Source organism: Nerophis lumbriciformis, linkage group LG08 (assembly GCF_033978685.3).
Source record: "Nerophis lumbriciformis linkage group LG08, RoL_Nlum_v2.1, whole genome shotgun sequence".
Lineage (NCBI taxonomy): Eukaryota > Metazoa > Chordata > Actinopteri > Syngnathiformes > Syngnathidae > Nerophis > Nerophis lumbriciformis.
The window spans coordinates 23,876,544-23,901,772 of NC_084555.2; the positions used below are offsets into that span (position 1 = coordinate 23,876,544).

General features: G+C 39.5%; 2 protein-coding genes across 4 annotated transcripts in view; one reads left to right on the top strand and one right to left on the bottom strand.

Moving 5' to 3' along the window:
• Window positions 1–18,730, top strand: part of rab3gap2 (RAB3 GTPase activating protein subunit 2 (non-catalytic)) — a 41,699-nt gene extending 22,969 nt beyond the window's left edge. The window contains exons 23-35 of the mRNA XM_061968503.1: window positions 980–1,140; window positions 1,350–1,524; window positions 1,598–1,768; window positions 7,920–8,026; window positions 8,733–8,799; window positions 8,876–8,946; window positions 9,016–9,051; window positions 9,120–9,194; window positions 9,455–9,670; window positions 11,805–11,894; window positions 14,896–15,120; window positions 15,183–15,347; window positions 18,205–18,730. Coding sequence (XP_061824487.1) covers window positions 980–1,140; window positions 1,350–1,524; window positions 1,598–1,768; window positions 7,920–8,026; window positions 8,733–8,799; window positions 8,876–8,946; window positions 9,016–9,051; window positions 9,120–9,194; window positions 9,455–9,670; window positions 11,805–11,894; window positions 14,896–15,120; window positions 15,183–15,347; window positions 18,205–18,357 — 1,712 coding nt within the window. The 3' untranslated portion in view covers window positions 18,358–18,730. The remainder of the gene's footprint in view (window positions 1–979; window positions 1,141–1,349; window positions 1,525–1,597; window positions 1,769–7,919; window positions 8,027–8,732; window positions 8,800–8,875; window positions 8,947–9,015; window positions 9,052–9,119; window positions 9,195–9,454; window positions 9,671–11,804; window positions 11,895–14,895; window positions 15,121–15,182; window positions 15,348–18,204) is intronic.
• A 152-nt stretch (window positions 18,731–18,882) lies between these two features.
• Window positions 18,883–25,229, bottom strand: part of iars2 (isoleucyl-tRNA synthetase 2, mitochondrial) — a 28,148-nt gene continuing 21,801 nt past the window's right edge. For 2 of the 3 annotated variants that reach the window (XM_061968507.1, XM_061968505.1), the window contains 5 exons: window positions 21,395–21,501; window positions 21,130–21,275; window positions 20,799–20,989; window positions 19,286–19,430; window positions 18,883–19,210 (listed from right to left, as the gene is read on the bottom strand). In XM_061968507.1, the coding sequence (XP_061824491.1) occupies window positions 19,065–19,210; window positions 19,286–19,430; window positions 20,799–20,989; window positions 21,130–21,275; window positions 21,395–21,501 (735 nt within the window). In that variant the 3' untranslated portion in view covers window positions 18,883–19,064. The remainder of the gene's footprint in view (window positions 19,211–19,285; window positions 19,431–20,798; window positions 20,990–21,129; window positions 21,276–21,394; window positions 21,502–25,229) is intronic. The other variant, XM_061968506.1, reaches the window with a different exon arrangement.

Here is a 25,229-nt window from a genome sequence, read left to right on the forward strand (position 1 = left end):
TTAACTTTAACTTTTTTTTAATCGGAGGAGTAGTGTTTGATTTTTCGACAATCAACTCGTTACCATTAACATACAAATTGTAGATGCTAATAAGTCCTCACATGCCAGTATGTGTTTCAATAAAATACATGTTATGCAAGTATAGACTTTTACCTTGTTTCTGCTTGTTTGCTGCTCTTAAACATGTAGGATGTTTTATAGTAATGTGCTGCATCAGTAATTTAGTGCTATTGTAAAATGCAGCTTTTTGACAATGGAAACATCTATCTTTTTCACTTTTAAATGATAGCAAAACCTTTAACCTTGTTATTATTTGTCGCTATCTCTTTTTAACGGCTTTCTGCTGTCCCCCAAGATCTTCCTGTAACAGCAGGGAATTAATGGCTACATTTATTGTCTTGAGTATTACTAATCTTAAATGAGGGTTAACCGCAACAGTCAAGGTAGTTGAGAACAAATGATAATATTAGTGGCTGTTCATTATCAATTGTTTTTCTTTGGAGCACTGCACTTAAAGTACATAATTAAGTGTTTAGTAACTTTACTGTATTTTTACAAGGTGTAGCTGACGCACTCGAATCTATCGTATCCTTCTGCTATGCTGGCTCTAACAAGCAAGTTATTCAACAAATCTCTGGTTAGCAGACCACGATTACATTTTTCTTTCATTTATTTAAACGCATTCTAATCCACAAAATGTCATAACCAGAACATCGAAACGGAGGACCACCTGTAATGACGTATCAGAGACAAAACAGTCTCGAGCCAGGATTTATTCCCGTTTTTCAAATTAAATCCATGTAAATCGCCGCTACCGCACAGCGTCACAGCTTACTCCCATCAGATCACATGTTAGAGCGACAGTTGTTATGAGAAGTGAAGTTTTAGGTATTCAATTTCAGGAAAATCCAAGTTAGTGCTTTTCACTGTAACCAAAGACACTAGACTTCCACTCCCTCTTGCCTTCATTTCTACTCAGGTGCTATAGAGGGGTCATGGGACCCCCAGTCTGTTTCCCCCTGGTGGCAGCAGGCCCGCAATACATTGGTGCAGTCACACAACTCTGCAGCTGCTCTACTGGCTGCCTTCGTCGCTCATCGTGCTGCCAAAGCCAACATCACCAGCAGAGCAGACAGCAAGGTAAGAGTGTCCATCATCCATGCACTGGGAATTTGAAAAAGCAAGAGTTGTGTTAATAAGAAATTCATTTTGTACTCTGAGATCCTGTTTCTTTTTTTGCTTGCCTAATAGGGCATTACAGCATAGCGTGTATTAATAATGCTTTACAAAGTATGATGTTATTTAGCAAATATGTGAAAGTATTGTTTTTGCTGTGTGTTGTATGACAGTTACAGTCCGACTGGGAAGCGGTGTCACTGGAGCTGGAGCACTGGTTGGTGTGTGTTCGTCAGTTGGAAGACGTTGTGGTGCTGCAGACGCTCCTCCTACTGCTGCCGACGGTTGGATCAGCAGGGGCCGCTGCAGCGCAGTGTTCAGTAAAAATGCTGATGGAGGGAGGCACAGGTAAATGTCTTTCTTTGATTTATCCATATTCTGCATGCTGTCTACTAATATTGGAATTCAATGATCACTTAAGGAGGCGTTACCGACAACGTCTCCAAGTGGGTGTTCAGGCACAACCTAGCCCCCAAACAGCTGAAGGCGATTCTTCACAAGGGAGAAGATAACAATGACAAAACAGAAGAGGGTGCAGGAGAAAGCGTAAAAGAGGGAGAGACAAGTCAAAATGTTGCCGACAGAATATCAGGTCAGGTTTAAACTGTCACACACTGGAGATGGATGTGTGCTACTTGTGATGTATGTATTTGTTTGTGTGCACTAAGGGCATGACTTACTTGAGGTTTGCGTGTACAAAACCATTTGCAAACTTGATAGCACAAGCAAGGCTGATGTACTAAATGTGTGCAAAGTGGTCTATAAGTGAGCAGAATAAGGCGTGGAATCCATTTTGTGTCTGTCTTCATTAATATGCAAAATATATGCTAATAATCAAATTGCCCACAATATTGTGAGGAGAAGATGCAAATAGTATTATTTAGCACGCGCAATGTGATTTATAAACACTCATCACAGTTTTCCGAGCACTATTTTGCATTTTATTTAGCACCTGTGAGTATCAGACTGACAGTTCCACACCGGCTGTAGGATCAGTGCTCACGCAGCACAGACAGGCAAGAATCCTCCATCCAATGTGTGTGTGTCAACATTTTGGACGGTCAGAAACAAAAATTATTAGACATATCGTCTATTCAGCAACGTTTTATAAAAACATTTTTAACTGCTAGAGGGCTTAAGGAGCTGATTAAAACAAATTCAGTTGTTGCGCTTTAGTGTCTTTTAGTGTTTTTTTAATGACGTTCGTTTTTTCCTCTGAATATATATTATTAAAGTATTTCTTATATATAGAAAAACTTCTTAAAAGTATGCATTCTTGGCTTTTTGAGCGGAGTAATTGCAGACACTTACTAGTGAGCCCACCTTCAACTTTAAAAAAAATAAATAAAAAGGGGTTTGATTGTAGATGCACTGCAGGACTGCTTCTAAAATGCCCCAAAAAAGTAGGAGATGTCTCCTGCTTGTTTGAAAACATAGCAAAACGCTGCAGCTAGGAGCATGATAACATGAATGTGCAGTAAAAGAAAGTGCCTCCATGGTGATGGCCAATTGACACACGCAAAATTCTCATTTAAATAAGGCGGTCTGCGCCACTTTACAATTGCACACACAGTCTTAGTAAATCACACGCAACACGGCCACTAATGGTACACTCTATTTTATAGACTTTACCGCGTGGTATCTAGATCTTTGTAAATCAGGCCCTAAATCTCTTCTCATTAACCACTGCTACCAGAAGAAGAGTGACTATTTGGTGACTGCGTTGCCTGTGCTATATTTTTTCAGAACAATACTTTACACGGTGTTGCTGTTAATAAACGCCATGCAGAGCCATGTATAAAGAGACTGGCCAACTATACCACAGGCGCCAGTTCTGGTACCAAGAACGTGCAGTGCGGCTTTGTCCGGAAGCATGCAATTGCTGTCACTGTAATGTTAGTTTTCCTGATGAAATAAACCAAAGATGTTCTCCCCGTGACTGCGTGGGTTCACTCTGGGTACTCCGGCTTCCTCCCACCTCCAAAGACATGCACCTGGGGATAGGTTGATTGGCAACACTAAATTGGCCCTAGTGTGTGAATGTGAGTGTGAATGTTGTCTGTCTATCTGTGTTGGCCCTGCGATGAGGTGGCGACTTGTCCAGGGTGTACCCCGCTTACCGCCCGAATGCAGCTGAGATAGGCTCCAGCACCCCCGTGACCCCGAAAGGGACAAGTGGTAGAAAATGGATGGAATATGTCCAAATATAGTTGTAAACATACTCCAGCTCATAAACTTACAGTAAAACATGCTTTTTTTTTCAGCAAAGTACAAATTTGCAGCCGTATTTGACGTACTCCGCTGTTACTTTCATGCAGTTTAGTGACCAGCAGCCTGTCTAACAAGCACCCGATGGCGCATTAAACGTGCAAAAAAATACACAAAATGTCCAAAATAATAATTTATTACCCTCATTTTGCTTTGTACATAATTTTAACTGTTTGCAAATGCACCAGATCATAGTCTGTTTTTGCCAAACCATATTTTAAATGTATTTGTCCTGTTATTATTTGTATTAGCTTCTGTGTGTTCCGTCCTGAACAAAACGCAGACGTTGTGTCATGTGTTTACCTTGCACAAGACACTGTAGTTTATGGCTTTTTAGTGTTAACGGCAAAGCTTCACTTCCCATACTTGTCTTCGTTACGGGTTGTTGGGAAAGCGTTGTAAAAGCTTTCCACAATTCCCACAGGTGAGGCAGCCCCATGCTGTACAACAGGGCATTTTACGCTTCGAAAAACTAAAGAGCAAGTGCCGCAGACACATAGTGTCAGCTCAAAGTTGGTAGCATTTGAGTGCCTTTTGACCAATCATTGAGGAGGTTGCCTGAAACTGGGTTGGCCATATTCTTTCTATGCACGACTCTGATCCCATGTACCTTAAAGGGGCTGTTAGCAACATTTACACAGAGGCCTAGAGGGCGCTAACTTTCCAATACATTTTAAGCATTATAAATGGTTGTCTGTCTATGTTGGCCCTGCCCTTCCCTAAGAGGGAAAAGCAGTAGAAAATGGATGGGTGGATTTCCCCCGCTTACGGCTTCTATGTTGTAATGACATAATTACAAACGTAAGTAACACATGCAAGCGCATTAGCTTTGAGTGTTGGTAGCTAATGATACAAATTTGTATAGTTATTGTTAAATGTCAAATTTAAATTGTCAAAATGGATGGGTGGATTCCCCCCGCTTTCGGCTTCTATGTTGTAATGACATAATTACAAACGTAAGTAACACTTGCACGCGCATTAGCTTTGAGTGTTGGTAGCTAATGATAGAAATTTGTATAGTTATTGTTAGCTATCATAACAACAACATGACTGCAAATTGTTTGTTGCTTGTCTCAGGCCTTGTTCAAACTGCAGGTCAATTCAGATTTGTTTGCCTATATGTGACCTGTATCTGTATTTTAATGTCAATGTGAACGGTGCAATTTTTGAAGTCCGACCCAGGCCTATTTCGTATGTGGATATAAACCAGATATGTATGCAATGCGACTGCAGTCTGAACGAGCGGGTTGCGTTCATCGGCCCTATACGTCATCAAAAAGCGATAAGCGTTATCATTCTTAGCCAAAATACACTGTTGTAAAATAAATAGATGACAAATGATCAACAAACAGGACATAATAATGTTTTAGGAACTCATGTCTATGTTCCACCACTCCTGTCTCCGACTGCTCGCTCACACACTCTTCAGAGCAGATGCCAAAGCAAATGTCCCACAAACTGCGAGAGCTAAAACGTGTGCTTTTCCTTCTTAATCTTCTACACGCAATAATTCCGTTCAAAAAGCGTTGACTGAGATTGCAAAAAATTATTGAAATTGACACCAATGCGGCAGGACTGAGACCAACCACAACTGGAGCCATGTTTATTTCCTTAAACACTGCAGCACATCTGACGACATGATGTCATGTCTGTTTGCGGGTCAGATTGCGTTCACATTAGACATGGCATTTGTTTTTGTAATGTGTAACGACTACATAAAAAGATCAGATTTGGCAAAAAAATCTGATTTGGACACCCTGCCTGCAGTGTGAACGTAGCCTTTGACTGCTTTTGTATATATGCACGCGCTCCCTGCTTGTACGTTTTGAGGAGACAGGTGAGTGACCGCTGTAAAAGGCAATCATTATTGGGTTTAAAAAAAAAAAAAAAAAAATTACCTAAACTTAGTAATTGTGAAAAATATAGACAGTTTTAAAACAAATGTATTCTGTTAAACCACTAATGGTAACATAAGCTAGCCATTGGTGTTCTTGTTATAGTTTATGGTTTGAAAAATGTAACAGTGAGGAAGTTGCAGACATCCCTTAAAGGAACAACAACATACCGTATTTTTCGGAATATAAGTCGCAGTTTTTTTTCTTAATTTGGCCGGGGGTGCGACTTATACTCAGGAGCAACTTATGTGTGAAATTATTAACACATTACCGTAAAATATCAAATAATAATATTTAGCTCATTCACGTAAGAGACTAGACATATAAGATTTCATGGGATTTAGCGATCAGGAGTGACAGATTGTTTGGTAAACGTATAGCATGTTCTATATGTTATAGTTATTTGAATGACTCTTACCATAATATGTTACGTTAACATACCAGGCACGTTCTCAGTTGGTTATTTATGCGTCATATAACATACACTTATTCAGCCTGTTGTTCACTATTCTTTATTTATTTTAAATTACCTTTCAAATGTCTATTCTTGGTGTTGGGTTTTATCAAATACATTTCCCCAAAAAAAGCGACTTATACTCCATTGCGACTTATATATGTTTTTTTCCTTCTTTATTATGCATTTTCGGCAGGTGCGACTTATACTCCGAAAAATACGGTAGTTACATTTGCAAAATTCAACATATCTAAAAAGAAGCAAAGCTTATATTTAATCACACCCTTTCTCCGTGTCTTTTACTGCTAATTAATTCACACCATAACTTAAACAAATTCAAATTAAAGTGGCCCTATTAAACCAACTTTTCAAAACTAGTGGTACCCTGCTATTGTGTATTTGGGATCTGCATAAGCCCGGAAAATTAAAAATGTAAAACCTTGGAGGCATTATGGAAATATTGATAAAATAATCTTGCCTTCCTTCCTACTGAGCTGTTTGGAACATGCACAATTGGTGACGTCACAAATTGGGAAAACCGTCAGCGGATTATCCATATATGGTATAAATGTACCCAGAGTGCCTTTTGCGCATCTGCCATTATAGTCCTACGCTGAAGTCAATAAGCTCCTTCTTTTTTGCTGTCCTGTTGTTCTGGGGCAGACTGGCTCATAAATGCACATGCATCTTCCGCTGTTGCCATTTCGTATACAAAGTAGCGTATATTTGTAACCTAAATCTGTCAGTAGACTCGCTAAGGGAGCGTTAAAAACTACAACAAAGTGGGCGGGTAGAAGATGTAGTCGGAGTGAAGGCACGTAAATAAGACATCCCACAAAACGGTGCATCCTGAAGAGGCGGTCAGAAAGCGGCTCATAAAAAGAGTCTGTAAAATATAATTATTGCAAAAGTTTGACCAGAGCACCACCAGTACATGTTATGTAGAGCACAAGGAAGGGTTTTAAATGTAGAATCAAAACATGATATGACCCCTTTAACATGTGAGAAAGATTGGTTAAAAAACGTTGCTGTTATCAATTCAAATGTTTTTGTTGGGGCACAGACGAGCCCGATGCTTTTGGTGACCCATACAATAATTTGTTTGTGGCCCCATTTTGGTCTATAGTATTACTTTTTTAATTATATTATTAGACTCCTGAAGGGCCCCCAACCCACGCTACCCTAAACCTAACATCACCACCCCACATACACACACTCAGTATGCTTACATGCATTAATTAACTAATTATTGATTTGATTTGGTTGAATCTAGCTCTTTAAAACACATGCAAAAACCTTTAATATGTGTTGCAGCTTGTAATGTCTCCTAATAATTTTATGTAAAAAAGGTTAATAAGGTTTTTGACTTTTTAAAAATGGGAGTAACATATGTAGATTGTTATTGTAAACCAGCTCCCTCTTGCATGTATACACTCCCATCCATCCATTGTTGGATCCAGCGTTCTACACACGTGCCAGTCTTCTTAAAGTGATTACCCCGAAGCACAGTAGATGTCACACTCCATGATCAGAAAGCCCACAATATTTACATGTTATGTCGTAGTTCGAACCAGTGGCATTATTAGGCCTTTTAAGGAGGCTAGAGGCTCCCTAACTAGGCGTCAGCTCGTGATTGGGGTGCTAATTGGCAGCTAGCGATTAACGTGCTAGTTGCCAGCTAGCTATTAGAGCGCTAGTTTCCAGCTGGCAATTAGCAGCGCAATACTTTTATTATTTGAATATTGTTAGTCCATCCATCCATTTTCTACCGCTTATTCCCTTCGGAGTCGCGGGGGGCGCTGGAGCCTATCTCAGCTACAATCAGGCGGAAGGCGGGGTACACCCTGGACAAGTCGCTGTATTGCAAAATAATAAGGTACCTTTAGGACCAGTTTAAAGTAAAATCCAATCATAATTATATAAGGTATATAAGTAGGGGTACCCCTTCTCCTTCGCTCCATCGGTTTGGGGGTCCTTGGGCTGGAAAACATTGAAGACTCCTGGCATAGGAGATCCTGTTTCTGATAATTGTAGAGGATATTTGGATTTGTATTATATGTTAAGTACAATCCATAAGGGTGTTTTTCTAATCAAACCTAACACATGTTGTGTGATTTTGGTTGCAGAGCTGTTGTTGGCAGTGTGCAAGCGCTTCCCACACTCCCTTTCCGCCAACCTGCTCTTCGCTCATTGCTGCTGGGAGTATGTGGTGCAGTGGAACAAAGATCCCGAGGTACACCCACACACACACACTATCAAGACATGGGCAAACATTGTACACTGCAAAAACTGAAATCTAAGTAAGATTAAATATCTCAAATAGGGTGATATTTTCTTATTTTCTGTCTGATAAGATAATTTTTCTCACTAAGCAGATTTTATGTTAGAGTGTTTTACTTCATTTAAGGGTTTTGGTCCTAAATGATCTCAGTAAGATATTACAGCTTGTTGCTGAGATTTTATGACATTTATTGAGTAAAACATACTTGAAACTAGAATATCAACTGATGCAAATCTGTGTAATCAACACTCACAAGTATAAAACTACTTTTTTAAAGTAATCATTTCTTACTTCAAGCATGAAAAAAAAGATCATGATGTATGCATGTCATTATGTCAAGATAATGGCACTAGCATTTACTTAATTTAAGAATATTTTTCAACATATCGAGCAAAAAGGTCTCTTTTTGTTTTTCTGCCAAGAAAAATGCACTTGTTATTAGTGAGAATATACTTATTTTGAGGTATTTTGGGTTCATTGAGGTTAGCTAATTTTACTTGTTTTGGAAAGTCTTGACAAGCCGAATTTTCTTGTTCTATTGGCAGATAATTTTGCCTAGTTCAAATGAAATACCCCTAATTTTTGTATTTTTTTTTCTTGTTTTTGAACACTGACTTTTTGCAGTGTATGATTTATTAATGTCCTGATTGTGTTCTAGGAAGGTGAACACTTGTGTCAGGCTGTGGAGCATCTGAAGCTTGTCTCCAGTCCACATATCCAACTAGGTGTGCTGATGTGTCTGACACAGTGAATGGCGTGCAATCACTTCCTGTCTCAATTGAAATGTCTTCTTCCTCACAGGTATTTGCACAATGATGTGGAGTACGTTTATTGTCAAACGTTTCTCCGCAGCAGCCTTCCTGGTTGAAAAGGTATCACAGCATCTTTACAGTAATCCCACACACACAAGCATACGTCATTGTTCTTGTTGGGCTTTCCAGGTGGGCAAAGCACCAAAGGATCGCCTGTGCCGACGGGTAACGCTCTTAAAAGATTTACGTTCTCATACCAGTGAAGCTTTGTTGAAATGTGTTTGTGTGTGCAGGATGTAGGAATGGGAGACAAGGCGTTGACCTCCTTTCTGGGCTGCTGTGTCCAGCTGCTGCAGATCCTAATGGAGGTGACTGGACTCTTGCTTAAGAATCAGTGCCCTTTGTCTTTTATCAACCACTGTGTAAGTAAGGAGAGTCCTGGACATGGCATGAAGAATGGCCAGTGGCTCACGTCCACCTGCAAAGAAGCATGAGCAATGAATGAAGCTGCGTGTGCTGTGTTGGTTTTGAAACAGTAGTTTTCACACTACGTTAGTTGCTGCTAACTTGCTAGCATGCTCTCAATATAAGTTCACAATATAATAGTCGCTGTTATTCTCCCCTCCAGGTGGACTCCGCCGTGGCAGAGGTTCCTGCTCCCGAGCTGTCCGTAGAGGAGATGTGGTGTGGAGCCGAGGGCCCTGCCTCTATAGCTGACCTGGCCCTGGAGCAGAAAGGTGTCCACTATCCTCTGGTGCAGCACCACTGTTTGTTAGCATCGCTGCTACATTCCGCCATGACGTTCAGCCTGAAAGTGAAACCTCTCAGCCTCTTTGACAGCAAGGTGAGACATAATTTTTTTTATCTGGGTTGTTTAAAGGCTCAGGCATGGAAACCACAAGTTGGAAAGGCTGTGAATCTTTAGGCACCACATGATTTGATTCTTGGGGGTAACGATTCGATTGAGAATCGATACTCGACTCAAAACGATTCTCGATTCAAAATCTATACTTTTTTAATAACATTGGATACCAGTTCTTTGATTAACTACATTCCTCCATAAAATAGATAAACAGATGTGATACATTTCTATATTACTTAAAAGAAAACTGGTTTTGTTTAATAAAATGCTTCCCAAACATTTAATAAAGTCAAATACAAATAAGGCAACAAGAGAAGTATCCGAGTAAATCTGTACAGCAGATATGGGCATCTACATCAAAAATAGGATTTTCCTGAGTGCCTGAACTGGACAGATTGAATAAAAAAATATATATACAGGTAAAAGCCAGTAAATTAGAATATTTTGAAAAACTTGATTTATTTCAGTAATTGCATTCAAAAGGTGTAACTTGTACATTATATTTATTCATTGCACACAGACTGATGCATTCAAATGTTTATTTCATTTAATTTTGATGATTTGAAGTGGCAACAAATGAAAATCCAAAATTCCGTGTGTCACAAAATTAGAATATTACTTAAGGCTAATACAAAAAAGGGATTTTTAGAAATGTTGGCCAACTGAAAAGTATGAAAATGAAAAATATGAGCATGTACAATACTCAATACTTGGTTGGAGCTCCTTTTGCCTCAATTACTGCGTTAATGCGGCGTGGCATGGAGTCGATGAGTTTCTGGCACTGCTCAGGTGTTATGAGAGCCCAGGTTGCTCTGATAGTGGCCTTCAACTCTTCTGCGTTTTTGGGTCTGGCATTCTGCATCTTCCTTTTCACAATACCCCACAGATTTTCTATGGGGCTAAGGTCAGGGGAGTTGGCAGGCCAATTTAGAACAGAAATACCATGGTCCGTAAACCAGGCACGGGTAGATTTTGCGCTGTGTGCAGGCACCAAGTCCTGTTGGAACTTGAAATCTCCATCTCCATAGAGCAGGTCAGCAGCAGGAAGCATGAAGTGCTCTAAAACTTGCTGGTAGACGGCTGCGTTGACCCTGGATCTCAGGAAACAGAGTGGACCGACACCAGCAGATGACATGGCACCCCAAACCATCACCCAACCATGCAAATTTTGCATTTCCTTTGGAAATCGAGGTCCCAGAGTCTGGAGGAAGACAGGAGAGGAACAGGATCCACGTTGCCTGAAGTCTAGTGTAAAGTTTCCACCATCAGTGATGGTTTGGGGTGCCATGTCATCTGCTGGTGTCGGTCCACTCTGTTTCCTGAGATCCAGGGTCAACGCAGCCGTCTACCAGCAAGTTTTAGAGCACTTCATGCTTCCTGCTGCTGACCTGCTCTATGGAGATGGAGATTTCAAGTTCCAACAGGACTTGGCGCCTGCACACAGCGCAAAATCTACCCGTGCCTGGTTTACGGACCATGGTATTTCTGTTCTAAATTGGCCCGCCAACTCCCCTGACCTTAGCCCCATAGAAAATCTGTGGGGTATTGTGAAAAGTAAGATGCAGAATGCCAGACCCAAAAACGCAGAAGAGTTGAAGGCCACTATCAGAGCAACCTGGGCTCTCATAACACCTGAGCAGTGCCAGAAACTCATCGACTCCATGCCACGCCGCATTAACGCAGTAATTGAGGCAAAAGGAGCTCCAACCAAGTATTGAGTATTGTACATGCTCATATTTTTCATTTTCATACTTTTCAGTTGGCCAACATTTCTAAAAATCCCTTTTTTGTATTAGCCTTAAGTAATATTCTAATTTTGTGACACACGGAATTTTGGATTTTCATTTGTTGCCACTTCAAATCATCAAAATTAAATGAAATAAACATTTGAATGCATCAGTCTGTGTGCAATGAATAAATATAATGTACAAGTTACACCTTTTGAATGCAATTACTGAAATAAATCAAGTTTTTCAAAATATTCTAATTTACTGGCTTTTACCTGTATATATATATATTTTTTAAATCGATTTTAGATTTTTTTTCATCGATTAAGAAATGTTACAAATGCAGTTTTGACACCTCTACAAAATGGTATGTGGTATTCTTCCTACAGGGTAAGAACGCTTTCTTCCGAGATCTGACCACCATTCAGCTGATGCCTAGTGGAGTCATGGACCCAAGTTTGGTATTGTTGCGACAAGAGGTGAGACTCAAAGAATCCTGGAAGCGTCCTTGCTAAGTGACCAGTAGAGACGCTACTGTTGTAAATCAATGGGTGCTGGACCACACATAAGCTACAGAGTAGGGTTGTCCCGATCCTATATTGATATCGGTCCAATATCAACAAAAAAATCGGATTATATCGTCTCGCATCTAAAATCATAGATACAAGCTTCGATACAAGCAGTGCTGCTTGTGCAAAGGTAACATCTGAATGTCCTCCAATAAACTTGCAAGTTTGACCTTTTCTTGCATTTTAGTGAAGTAATTTACAAAAGGTAAACATGGTGGGCTATAGGCTCCAAGGAGCTAGCAGCTACACAACAGCTAGGCACAAAATAGCACACAATCGAGAGATACGTAATTAGAGTCCTTGATTAAACAATATTGCAGTCTAAAACATCTGTCAATACAAAAAAATATGAAATAATTATAGTTGCATATTACTTACACATACCGGTACAAAGTCTCCAAGGAAGTAGCACATTAGATAGTATCCAGTAAAAATCGTTTCTGCATCATTAAATTTACTGCTTCATGAGTTTAATTTAATATTTTTTGTGGACACAAGGGGTCCCATAACACAAATTAATACTACACTTCAAAAGCATACATCTATCATAAGGTTAGTGTTTTTCACACTACAAAACAACAAAAACATGTACGTTTATGCCCTAAGGTTAGTATTTTTGTGCTCTGTTTGACAAATGATAATTGATCATACCTTTTCTGAAAAATACATTCCACACTACAAAATATTAAAAGTGTGATTCCTGCTGATATCATATCAGAGTAATATCGATATCATCCAACACTCAAAGCTCCAATATTGGTATCGTATCGGGAGTGAAAAATTTGTATCGAGCCACTCCTACTTTAGAAGCTGATGATTTTATTTGGACTTTGGTTTGCAGCATGTGTGCCACTAGGGATTTGAGGTCCATTCTGGGAAAAAAATATTACTTTAGGCCCCACCACAAAAATGTTCCACTATTTTCTTGGGCTCTTGTATTGCTCTATTACTTTGTACCCTCTTTGAAGTATGCTAACCCATCTGGCTTTACTAACAGTTAGCATTTCAAGATTCATGCTACATTTCAGTCCAACTTTTGCTTTTCAACTTTCAAACCATTTTTAACTTTTAAACCATTTCTACAGTCCACTAGCATATCAGTTCAGCGTCAGCTCGTCAACATTCAAACCATTCCTTCAATCAACCCATTTAAGTCATTTCTACATTCAAACTATTTTTATACTCATTCTACATTCCATCAGCATTTCAGTTTAGCTTCAGCATTGGAGCATTCCCACACAGTTTCTATAGAAATTGCTTCATCTAGTTATATTTTTATCTTTCTTCTGTCACCTCATCCTTGTTCCAAAATGTTGGTGCTTTGTTTCAATGCTTTGAAGGTGAGCTTTGATGATGTTTTGACGTCTGTGTTGAGTAAAGTGTTCCATGCGAAGTTTGCGCTGTCCAGGTGGAACAAACCCATTTTGAATTTTTGATAAGGATGTAGGTAGTCTTAGAAATTCTTAATTTGATTCAATTTTAATATTTATCATTCACGGCTATATTCATTATGTATTTATGATGTCTTTTTTTGTATAGTTTACATATTTAAATGGCTGAGAAAATCAGTCATGAGAATAATAATTAGACTTAGACTTAGACTTCCTTTTTATTGTCATTCAAATTTGAACTTTACAGTACAGATAAGAACCCAATTTCGTTGTATTAGCTCAATGTATTTTTCAGAAAAGGTTTGATCAATTAAAATTAGTCAAACAGAGCACAAAAATACTAACCTTAGGGCATAAAAGTACATGTAGATCAGTGGTTCTTAACCTGGGTTCGATAGAACCCTAGGGCTTCGGTGAGTCGGGCTCAGGGGTTTGGCGGAGGTCAAAACACACCCGACTCATCGTGTAAATAAAAACTTCTCCCTATCGGCGTATTACGGATACAGCAACAGCTGTCAGACTGATTTGCAGGTGTGTAATTTGTTGTGAGTTTATGCACTGTGTTGGTTTTGTTGTTTGAACAAGGTGATGTTCCTCCACGGTTCATTTTGTGCACCAGTAAAAAAACATGGTAACACCTTAGTATGGGGAACATATTCACCATTAATTAGTTGCTTATTAACATGCAAATCAGTAACATATTGGCTCTTAACTAGTCATCTTTAAGTACTTATTAATGCCTTATTCGGCATGGCCTTATTATAACCCTAACCCTCTAACCCTGGCCCTAACCCTAACCCGAACCCTAACCCTAACCAAATAACTCTAAATTAAGTCTTTGTTACTTAGAATATGTTCCCCATACTAAAGTGTTACCAAAAACATATAATAACTTTGTCTTGAATTTGAAAAAAAAGGAGGGTTCGGTGAATGCGCATATGAAACTGGTAGGGTTCGGTACCTCCAACAAGGTTAAGAACCACTGTGATAGATGTATGCTTTTGAAGTGTAGTATTAATTTGTGTTATGGCGACCCCTTGTGGCCACAAACAAACTCATACAATATAATAATAATAATACATGCATTTTATAAGGCGACTTTCAAGGCACTCAAAAGCAGTTGAATGACAATGCGATCGCTCTTTGCTCTCAAAAGCAGTTGAATGACAATGCGATCGCTCTTTGCTGTGACACATTTTTTGACAGAAATAAAAGACAGACTTACCACAATGCGCTTGTTCAGCCACACCTGTGTTTGTGTGCTTAAAGTAATGAGATCGCTCCTCAACTTGCAGAAAATAAGTCATCAGAACAACTTGAACTAAGACTGGAGATAATCCTCAAGGCAGAATAAAAGTGATGGGACAAGCAAACTTCCTCATGTGAATTGGTCCTTAACTTGTCGTCACTCTACTCTCCCTTACAGCGCACCCTGTGTGCAATAAACACTTTGTCTATATTCCCAATTGTTGTATGTACTGTTCTATAATTCATCTTATTTTCTTCTACGTCTGCCTCAGTTCCTTTTGCGAGTGCTGACCTCCTGGGTGCAAAGTATAGACGACGCGCCAAACTCCGCCACTGGCAGCAGGCCGCCCCCGCTGCCCGTTAGTGGCCCCAAAGCTGCCTGGTGGCCCTCGCTGTGCTTGGAGTTAGGCAACCTGCTGCAGGTCAACCCTGACGTGCTGAGACGACACCTGGTGTGCCAGCTGTACAATCAGGGCCTGGACCTGCAGGCTGAGGAGGTCAGGACACAGGACTTTATTGCAGTGTGAGGCGGTAGTGACCTGGTGTCTCTGTCTCCCAGGTGATGTTAGAGGTGGAGGACAAGGACGTGCTAGGCTCGCAGCTGCTGGTGATTACAGGACAGAGGCTGAGCTACTCACTGCTGCACAGTCAGAACCAGACGCAGCCCGCTATGGAGCTGCTGGCCCGATTGCCTCCCACACTCTGTACGTGGCTCAAGGCTATGGTGAGGACGACTCCACTCTTTGTTTAACACGCGTGCTCATCTAAACTGTCAACATTTTTTTTTTTTTGATTTAACCAGAATTTTACAGTTAAAATAAAGTGGTACCGTTTTTTCCATTTATAGTACAGTCTCGTTTATCGCTGTTGATTGGTTCCAGATTTGACCGTGATAACAAATTTTCTGCGATGTAGGAATGACTAATGAATGTCTAAGATTTAAGACCTTCTAAAATGCATTTTCAACCTGAGAAGCCTCTAGACATGAAATAACACCCTCTAGTCACCTTTACACGTTTTTCCATCTACAAAACCCAAAACCAGTGAAGTTGTCACGTTGTGTAAATTGTAAATCAAAACAGAATACAAAGATTTGCAAATCCTTTTCAACCTATATTCAATTGAACGCACTTTATTTTTTGCAAATGTTAGCTCATTTGGAATTTGATGCCTCTTACATGTTTAAAAAAAGCTTGCACAAGTGGCAAAAAAGACTGAGAAAGTTGAGGAATGCTCATCAAACACTTATTTGGAACATCCTACAGGTGAACAGGCTAATTGGGAACAGGTGGGTGCCATGATTGGGTATAAAAGCAGCTTTCATGAAATGCTCAGTCATTCACAAACAAGGATGGGGCGAGGGTCACCACTTTGTCAACAAATGCGTGAGCAAATTGTCGAACAGTTTAAAAACAACATTTCTCAATGAGCTATTGCAAGGAATTTAGGGATTTCACTATCTACGGTCCGTCAGAGAATCTGCAAGGCCGAAAACCAACATTGAATGACCGTGACTTTCGATACCTCAGGCGGTACTGCATCAAAAAGCGACATCAGTGTGTAAAGGATATCACTACATGGGCTCAGGAACAGTTCAGAAAACCACTGTCAGTAACTACAGTTCGTCGCTACATCTGTAAGTGCAAGTTAAAACTCTACTTTGCAAAGCAAAAGCCATTTATCAACAACACCCAGAATCGCTGCCGGCTTCGCTGGGCCCGAGCTCATCTAAGGTGAACTGATGCAAAGTGGAAAAGTGCTCTGTGGTCTGACGAGTCCACATTTCAAGTTGTTTTTGGAAACTGTGGACGTTGTGTCCTCCGCACCAAAGAGGAAAAGAACCAGCCGGACTGTTATAGACGCAAAGTTCAAAAGCCAGCATGTGTGATGGTATGGGGGTGTATTAGTGCTCAAGGCATGGGTAACTTACACATCTGTGAAGGAACCATTAATGCTGAAAGGTACATACAGGTTTTGGAGCAACATATCTTGCCATCCAAGCAATGTCTTTTTCATGGACGCCCCTGCTTATTTCAGCAAGACAATGCCAAGCCACATTCTGCACGTGTTACAACAGTGGGCTTTGTAGTAAAAGAGTGGGTACTAGACTGGCCTGCCTGTAATCCAGACCTGTCTCCCATTGAAAATGTGTGGCCCCGGACTGTTGAACAACTTAAGCTGTACATCAAGCAAGAATGGGAAAGAATTCAACCTGAATAGCTTCAAAAATTGGTCTCCTCAGTTCCCAAATGTTTACTGAGTGTTGTTAAAAGGAAAGGCCATGTAACACAGTGGTAAAAATGCCCCTGTGCCAACTACTTTGCAATGTGTTGCTGCCAGTAAATTCTAAGTTAATGATTATTTGCAAAAAAAAAATACTTTTCTCAGTTCGAACATTAAATATCTTGTCTTTGCATTCTATTCAATTGAATATAAGTTGAAAAGGATTTGCAAATAATTGTATTGTTTTTATTTACAATTTACACAACACGCCAACTTCACTGGTTTTGGGTTGGCTGCCTAAGGCTCAGCCAATCAGTGGCCCCGATACTAAACAGCATGTTCTGATTGGTTTGGTCTCCACTTGTGGCCAATAATAATGTGGTATTGATGTTTATTTATCCATTTATGCTTGAAAATTCTTAATGTAGGAACAAGAAAATGTAGAATACACATCTTTTATCAAAATAAAAGATAGTATCCCCCAAAAATCTGTGATGTAATGAAGCCACAATATTTGAATCACGATGTGGCGAGGGATGACTGTAATTCATCGTAAAAACAACTGCAGATTTTAGCATCAAATTGGCATAAAATAACTGTTGTCGTTTTTCAATTTACAGTAATCCGGTAAAAAAACAAAAAAGCTGTAAATGTTACAGTAATATTCTACCAACGGACAGTTTTTTTAACCGTAAAATCTACATATATTTGTTGTCATGTAAGCTTACATAACTTAAGTATCCCTTCCCAAATGCTTGTCATGAATAGTTTAAACCCTGCGCACACCAAGGGCCCAAATCCAGCATTGCATGTGTTCCTTATGTGATAGGATTTTTCAGTTTGAAAGTGAATGGTCTGAATTTTTTTTTAATGAAATTGAGTTATTTATTTAATTGCAACGTAGTTGGAATAGGATACAAACAAAGTATACACACGTTCTCTTAAGACCTCTTTCAGCCCCATTGGCTCCCATTATAAATATTTTTGAACAGACTGTAATCAAGTTATATTACTATGCTTTTCCCATGAAAACCAAATGAATGTCATTCTTGCCGATTGAAAAGCAAAAAAATATAAGCCATGTGCATAATTCTCACAGCTTTGATGAGCGTAAACAAGTTAAACTGCCATCAAATCGCTAAAATGCAATGATAATGCTCTTGGACAGTTACATATAACATGTAATAAAATACTTCTTGTTCTGTTTTATTATACTTCAGTTTTGACAAAAAGGCCATACAACATAAAAAAAAAACAAGTGCGTATAGTCGATCTTAATGATGCAAAAGGGCTAATATTTTGGTGTGACCCAGTTCCTTATATGTTGTGCATGCTAACGTGACTACAATATGTTGCAGGACCCCAGTGAGCTGCGGTGCCCCCTGCTGCCTCTGCCCCAGACCAGCAGACTGGTGGGCTGCTTGATTGAGATGCTTCCTGAGAACCACGCCCAGTACTCCCTGGCACTGCACCTCTTGGAGGCAGTGGACGCCCTCACCACAGAGGACTGACTAATAACTCTTATTTAATCAAGTCAGATGTAAATGTCAGAAAATGTATGATTTGTCATGAGACTTATGTTCTATTATTCCAGTCATGCTAATTAAAGCTTAATTATTTCAGTCGATTTTTAACCCCATATTTTTTGTATGTTGCATGAATTATAGTGAATTATCATGCACATGTAACTCCTCACTTATTTGGTCATTTATTTCGCTCAAAGGTACATGACTCAGTCAGGTCTCGTGAAGAATAATGAGCTTATTTTTCTATGTAGATATTATGCAAGCAGTTGTGCCTGTAGGCCTTTTATTCTGAAAATCAAACATCCACTTCCTATCACTGGGTCAACCAGAATAAACACGTTTTCCTGTAGCGCCTAAACTTTGGTTTTATTGTATTCTTTTTTTTTTTTTTTTACATAAGTACAATTTATAAACATGATTTATGATACAAATGCACTTATATGTTCCGTTATCACATAGTGACTTCTTGTAGCGAACTCTTCCTCCATACTTTTATACACTCAATATAAAAACTGCCCTTACAGCATTCCAACATAAATACATTAAACCGCCTGACAGCATCTAGAGTCTTATTTCTCCATTCAGCATCCCCCCCGTGCCCGCCCTTAGGCGGGCTGCAGGAATTGGAAGGGAACCACATCATGGCACCAAGTCTGTCATCCTTCCTTGAGTTTCCATGGCGACGAGCCCAACTATGAAGCTTGTGAGACGACAGCCTGGCAGCGTAAACACAAACAGTCCGCTGACTCTGCAGTGTAGCGGCGACAACGAGGGCATCGGTTGGCAGAGGTGGGCACGGCGGCTATGTTGTAGCTGCCTTCCTCACGAATTACACCACCTGAACATACACACAAATACTCGTATTTGTCATAGCAATGAAGTTTGTGTGGTGCTTAGTGGCGCAGACACCCACCTTCCAGGTTGATGAGGAAGGTGCCGTGGCTCAGCAGCGCATCAGGAGGAAGGTCCCGAGGCAACTCGCCACTCAGGTTGACCCGAGCCGCCATCATGAGCTCAGCCAACTGGGAGCAAGTAGAAGACGGCTCCTCTTGGAGAGACTAGGAAAGTATGTTCATATCGCTTATTAATAACAAAGTGTCAACATTTTAAAAAAAAAAAGATTTCAAAATACATAACGTGAATACCGGTACTCTCAAATAAGTTTTGAGTTAACATAATACTTGGGAAAAAAAGGTCTCCATAAAAATAAAGTAATACAAATTAATAATAATAATTCCATTAATTAAATAATAATTAAAATCAAACCACACATTTAATGAGTGGATTAATTTAATTTAAACACATTTCTAAAAAAAAAAAAACAGTACAAGTGCGACAATATCTGCATATCACATTGAGAATTAGCGCATTAATGTTGTGCATTATTAAATAAAAAATATTTCTATGAGTTTAACTAAAATTTTGATGGAAAAAATAAAATTTATGGAACTATAGAAGGTGGACTCCTATGGAGGGCCAAATGGGACAAAATTAAATAAATAGTTACCTAAATGTGTCTGATTACTTTTGATTGGAATTAAATACATAAATGTGTCACTGATTAATTTATTGTAAAATTAAATTCAATCATGTAGTATTTTTTTTTTTACTATTTTGACTATTTCATGATTTATTAATTTAATGATTAAGAAAATTACATCATGATTTAATGTTTGATGTATTGACTTAATTGACTCTATAATTATTAGAATATTTACTTTTTTATTTAAATTAGTCTCAAACACCTTGGTTGCTTCCGCTTGCAATGATTGGCCTGGATTCGTGTTAGGATGTGCCCACTCATTTTGACAAATAAAATATATTCAATGACGCGCTGACAAGGGACAACATTAAATAAATAAATCTTTAAATAATTACTTAAATGTGTCATTAAGTGATCCTAACTTCAATTTAACACATAAATATGTTAAATTTAATCATTTAATTAATTATTGATTTAATCATTTCATGATTTAATTAAGGACACATTTAAGCAATTATTTAAAGATGTATTTTGTTTATTTTAGGCCCATTTTTTCCTTTGTCAGGGCTTTATGAATTTATTTGATCTGTCAAACTCAGCCGTCATAGTCAGCGTGGCTCCAATCCGACTTCTGACAAAATTAAATCAATCTTTAAATAATTACTTAAATGTGTCATAAATGAGTTAATGAAACCATTAACTGAATAAATAAACAAACATAATTTTACAATAAATTAATGACACATTTAATAACATATTTATGTATTTAATTACAATTATAATTAGTTATTGACACAGATAAGTTAATTATTTAAAGATGGATTTATTACATTTTCAATAATTTTATATTTTAATTTAATGATCCTGCAGACTGACTAAATAAAGTTAACAACAAACCAATACATAAAAAAAAGTTGGAAGTTACTAGAAGAATTGTTGGTACCTCCATCAGCTCAAACAGCAGACCAGGTTCAATGGCGATGCTGAGGTCAAACTGGGCAGAGTTCTTGCCTGGAACAGAAGACAGGAAGGAGTCCCTGATGGCACACGCTCCCTCCACCGCCTCCTCCAGGCCGGGTCGCCTCCACACGGAGCTGCTTTTGATCCAGCCGCTCCTGAACAAGGTCTCCTCTTCTGCACCAACACAGCCAGTAAGTGTGTGGACCGATTGCCCGAGCGCAATCATCGTCATCGTCATCATCATCGTCATCATCATCGTCATCATCATCATCATCATCATCATCATCATCAGCCGCAGCAGCAGCGCCACCTACTGTCATGTCCTGGTGCGTGCCAGTAGACTTCCTCAGCCAGATGAGGCAGGATGGGAGCGATGGATCTTGTTACGCCGTCCAGGATCTCCTCCAAGGCCGTCTGGCAGGACCTTCTGCCTAAGGAGTCCTTCGCATCGCAGTACAACCTGCGAGCAGGAAGTGTCACAGCTGGCCAAATAATCCTTGGCTTTGCTCCTTCAAATCTCAAAGTTTCATCTCAAGCCCAATTCCTTGTCTTGTGTTTGTAAAATAAAAAAAAGCTTGCCTGTCTTTAATGATGCTGAAGTAAAAACTGGACAAGTCTCTGTTGACGAAGGCTTGAAGGAGGCGTACGACTCGGCCAGCATCAAACTCGTTGTAAGCGTCTGTCACCTGAAAGTAGTAATACAAGTAATAGAAATCAGCCCACACAATACTCAACAATACACCACAGCGCCATCTGCTGGATCTGAACCAAAATGTCATGTTTTGTACAAATAATTACGTATTTTTAGTATGTTTTTGCATTACTTCTAACTTATCTTTCTAACAACGTCATCTTTGGGCCAGCTACGTCATTGGTGGGCGCAGGAAAAGACGCAGCCCGCCAGCAGAAGTGAATACACAAAAGAAGAAGAGAATAGTCGTTCAAAGTAGTCGTAGTAGTAGTGGTAGTATTGGTAGTAGTAACAGTAGTTTTAGTAGCAGTAGCAACAACCTTGCTTAATTATGGAATCTGGTCAACTTCCTTTGGTTTCACTTCATCGAACTGTGCATGAAAGTGACGTTGGGGCCCCATTGGGGCCTTTGCGCATTTATACTGCCCCTAAAGCTGAGAGCATGTCTTAATGAAATCAAACAATGGATGTCCGCTACCTTTTTGCAACTCAACGCCAAGAAAACGAAAATGCTGATTATCGGTCCTGCTAGACACCGACATTTATTTAATAATACCACCTTAACATTTGACAACCAAACAATTACACAAGGCGATTCAGTAAACAATCTGGGTATTATCTTCGACCCAACTCTCTCGTTTGAATCACACATTAAGAGTGTTACTAAAACGGCCTTCTTTCATCTCCGTAATATCGCTAAAATTCGTTCCATTTTGTCCACTAGCGACGCTGAGATCATTATTCATGCGTTCGTTACGTCTCGTCTCGATTACTGTAACGTATTATTTTCGGGTCTCCCTATGTCTAGCATTAAAAGATTACAGTTGGTACAAAATGCGGCTGCTAGACTTTTGACAAGAACAAGAAAGTTTGATCATATTACGCCTATACTGGCTCACCTGCACTGGCTTCCTGTGCACTTAAGATGTGACTTTAAGGTTTTACTACTTACGTATAAAATACTACACGGTCTAGCTCCGTCCTATCTTGTCGATTGCATTGTACCATATGTCCCGGCAAGAAATCTGCGTTCAAAGAACTCCGGCTTATTAGTGATTCCCAGAGCCCAAAAAAAGTCTGCGGGCTATAGAGCATTTTCTATTCGGGCTCCAGTACTATGGAATGCCCTCCCGGTAACAGTTAGAGATGCTACCTCAGTAGAAGCATTTAAGTCCCATCTTAAAACTCATTTGTATACTCTAGCCTTTAAATAGACCCCCCTTTTAGACCAGTTGATCTGCCGTTTCTTTTTGCTCTTCCCCCCTCTCCTTCGTGGAGGGGGGGCACAGGTTCGGTGGCCACGGATGAAGTGCTGGCTGTCCAGAGTCGGGACCCGGGGTGGACCGCTCGCCTGTGCATCGGTTGGGAACATCTCTGCGCTGGTGACCCGTCTCCGCTCGGGATGGTTTCCTGCTGGCCCCATCATGGACTGGACTCTCACTATTATGTTGGATCCACTATGGACTGGACTTTCACATTATTATGTTAGATCCACTATGGACTGGACTCTCACTATTATGTTGGATCCACTATGGACTGGACTCTCACATTATTATGTTAGATCCACTATGGACTGGACTCTCACAATATTATGTTAGATCCACTATGGACTGGACTCTCACAATATTATGCTAGATTCACTATGGACTGGACTTTCACATTATTATGTTAGATCCACTATGGACTGGACTCTCACTATTATGTTGGATCCACTATGGACTGGACTCTCACATTATTATGTTAGATCCACTATGGACTGGACTCTCACAATATTATGTTAGATCCACTATGGACTGGACTCTCACAATATTATGCTAGATCCACTATGGACTGGACTCTCACATTATTATGTTAGATCCACTATGGACTGGACTCTCACAATATTATGTTAGATCAACTATGGACTGGACTCTCACATTATTATGTTAGATCCACTATGGACTGGACTCTCACAATATTATGCTAGATCCACTATGGACTGGACTCTCACAATATTATGCTAGATTCACTATGGACTGGACTTTCACATTATCATGTTAGATCCACTATGGACTGGACTCTCACAATATTATGTTAGATCCACTATGGACTGGACTCTCACATTATTATGTTAGATCCACTATGGACTGGACTCTCACATTATTATGTTAGATCCACTATGGACTGGACTCTCACATTATTATGTTAGATCCACTATGGACTGGACTCTCACAATATTATGTTAGATCCACTATGGACTGGACTCTCACAATATTATGCTAGATCCACTATGGACTGGACTCTCACAATATTATGCTAGATTCACTATGGACTGGACTTTCACATTATCATGTTAGATCCACTATGGACTGGACTCTCACAATATTATGTTAGATCCACTATGGACTGGACTCTCACATTATTATGTTAGATCCACTATGGACTGGACTCTCACATTATTATGTTAGATCCACTATGGACTGGACTCTCACAATATTATGCTAGATCCACTATGGACTGGACTCTCACAATATTATGCTAGATTCACTATGGACTGGACTTTCACATTATTATGTTAGATCCACTATGGACTGGACTCTCACAATATTATGTTAGATCCACTATGGACTGGACTCTCACAATATTATGCTAGATTCACTATGGACTGGACTCTCACATTATTATGTTAGATCCACTATGGACTGGACTCTCACAATATTATGCTAGATTCACTATGGACTGGACTCTCACATTATTATGTTAGATCCACTATGGACTGGACTCTCACAATATTATGTTAGATCCACTATGGACTGGACTCTCACAATATTATGCTAGATCCACTATGGACTGGACTCTCACAATATTATGCTAGATTCACTATGGACTGGACTTTCACATTATTATGTTAGATCCACTATGGACTGGACTCTCACAATATTATGTTAGATCCACTATGGACTGGACTCTCACTATTATGTTGGATCCACTATGGACTGGACTCTCACATTATTATGTTAGATCCACTATGGACTGGACTCTCACAATATTATGTTAGATCCACTATGGACTGGACTCTCACAATATTATGCTAGATCCACTATGGACTGGACTCTCACAATATTATGCTAGATTCACTATGGACTGGACTTTCACATTATCATGTTAGATCCACTATGGACTGGACTCTCACAATATTATGTTAGATCCACTATGGACTGGACTCTCACAATATTATGCTAGATCCACTATGGACTGGACTCTCACAATATTATGCTAGATTCACTATGGACTGGACTTTCACATTATCATGTTAGATCCACTATGGACTGGACTCTCACAATATTATGTTAGATCCACTATGGACTGGACTCTCACATTATTATGTTAGATCCACTATGGACTGGACTCTCACATTATTATGTTAGATCCACTATGGACTGGACTCTCACATTATTATGTTAGATCCACTATGGACTGGACTCTCACAATATTATGTTAGATCCACTATGGACTGGACTCTCACAATATTATGCTAGATCCACTATGGACTGGACTCTCACAATATTATGCTAGATTCACTATGGACTGGACTTTCACATTATCATGTTAGATCCACTATGGACTGGACTTTCACATTATCATGTTAGATCCACTATGGACTGGACTCTCACAATATTATGTTAGATCCACTATGGACTGGACTCTCACATTATTATGTTAGATCCACTATGGACTGGACTC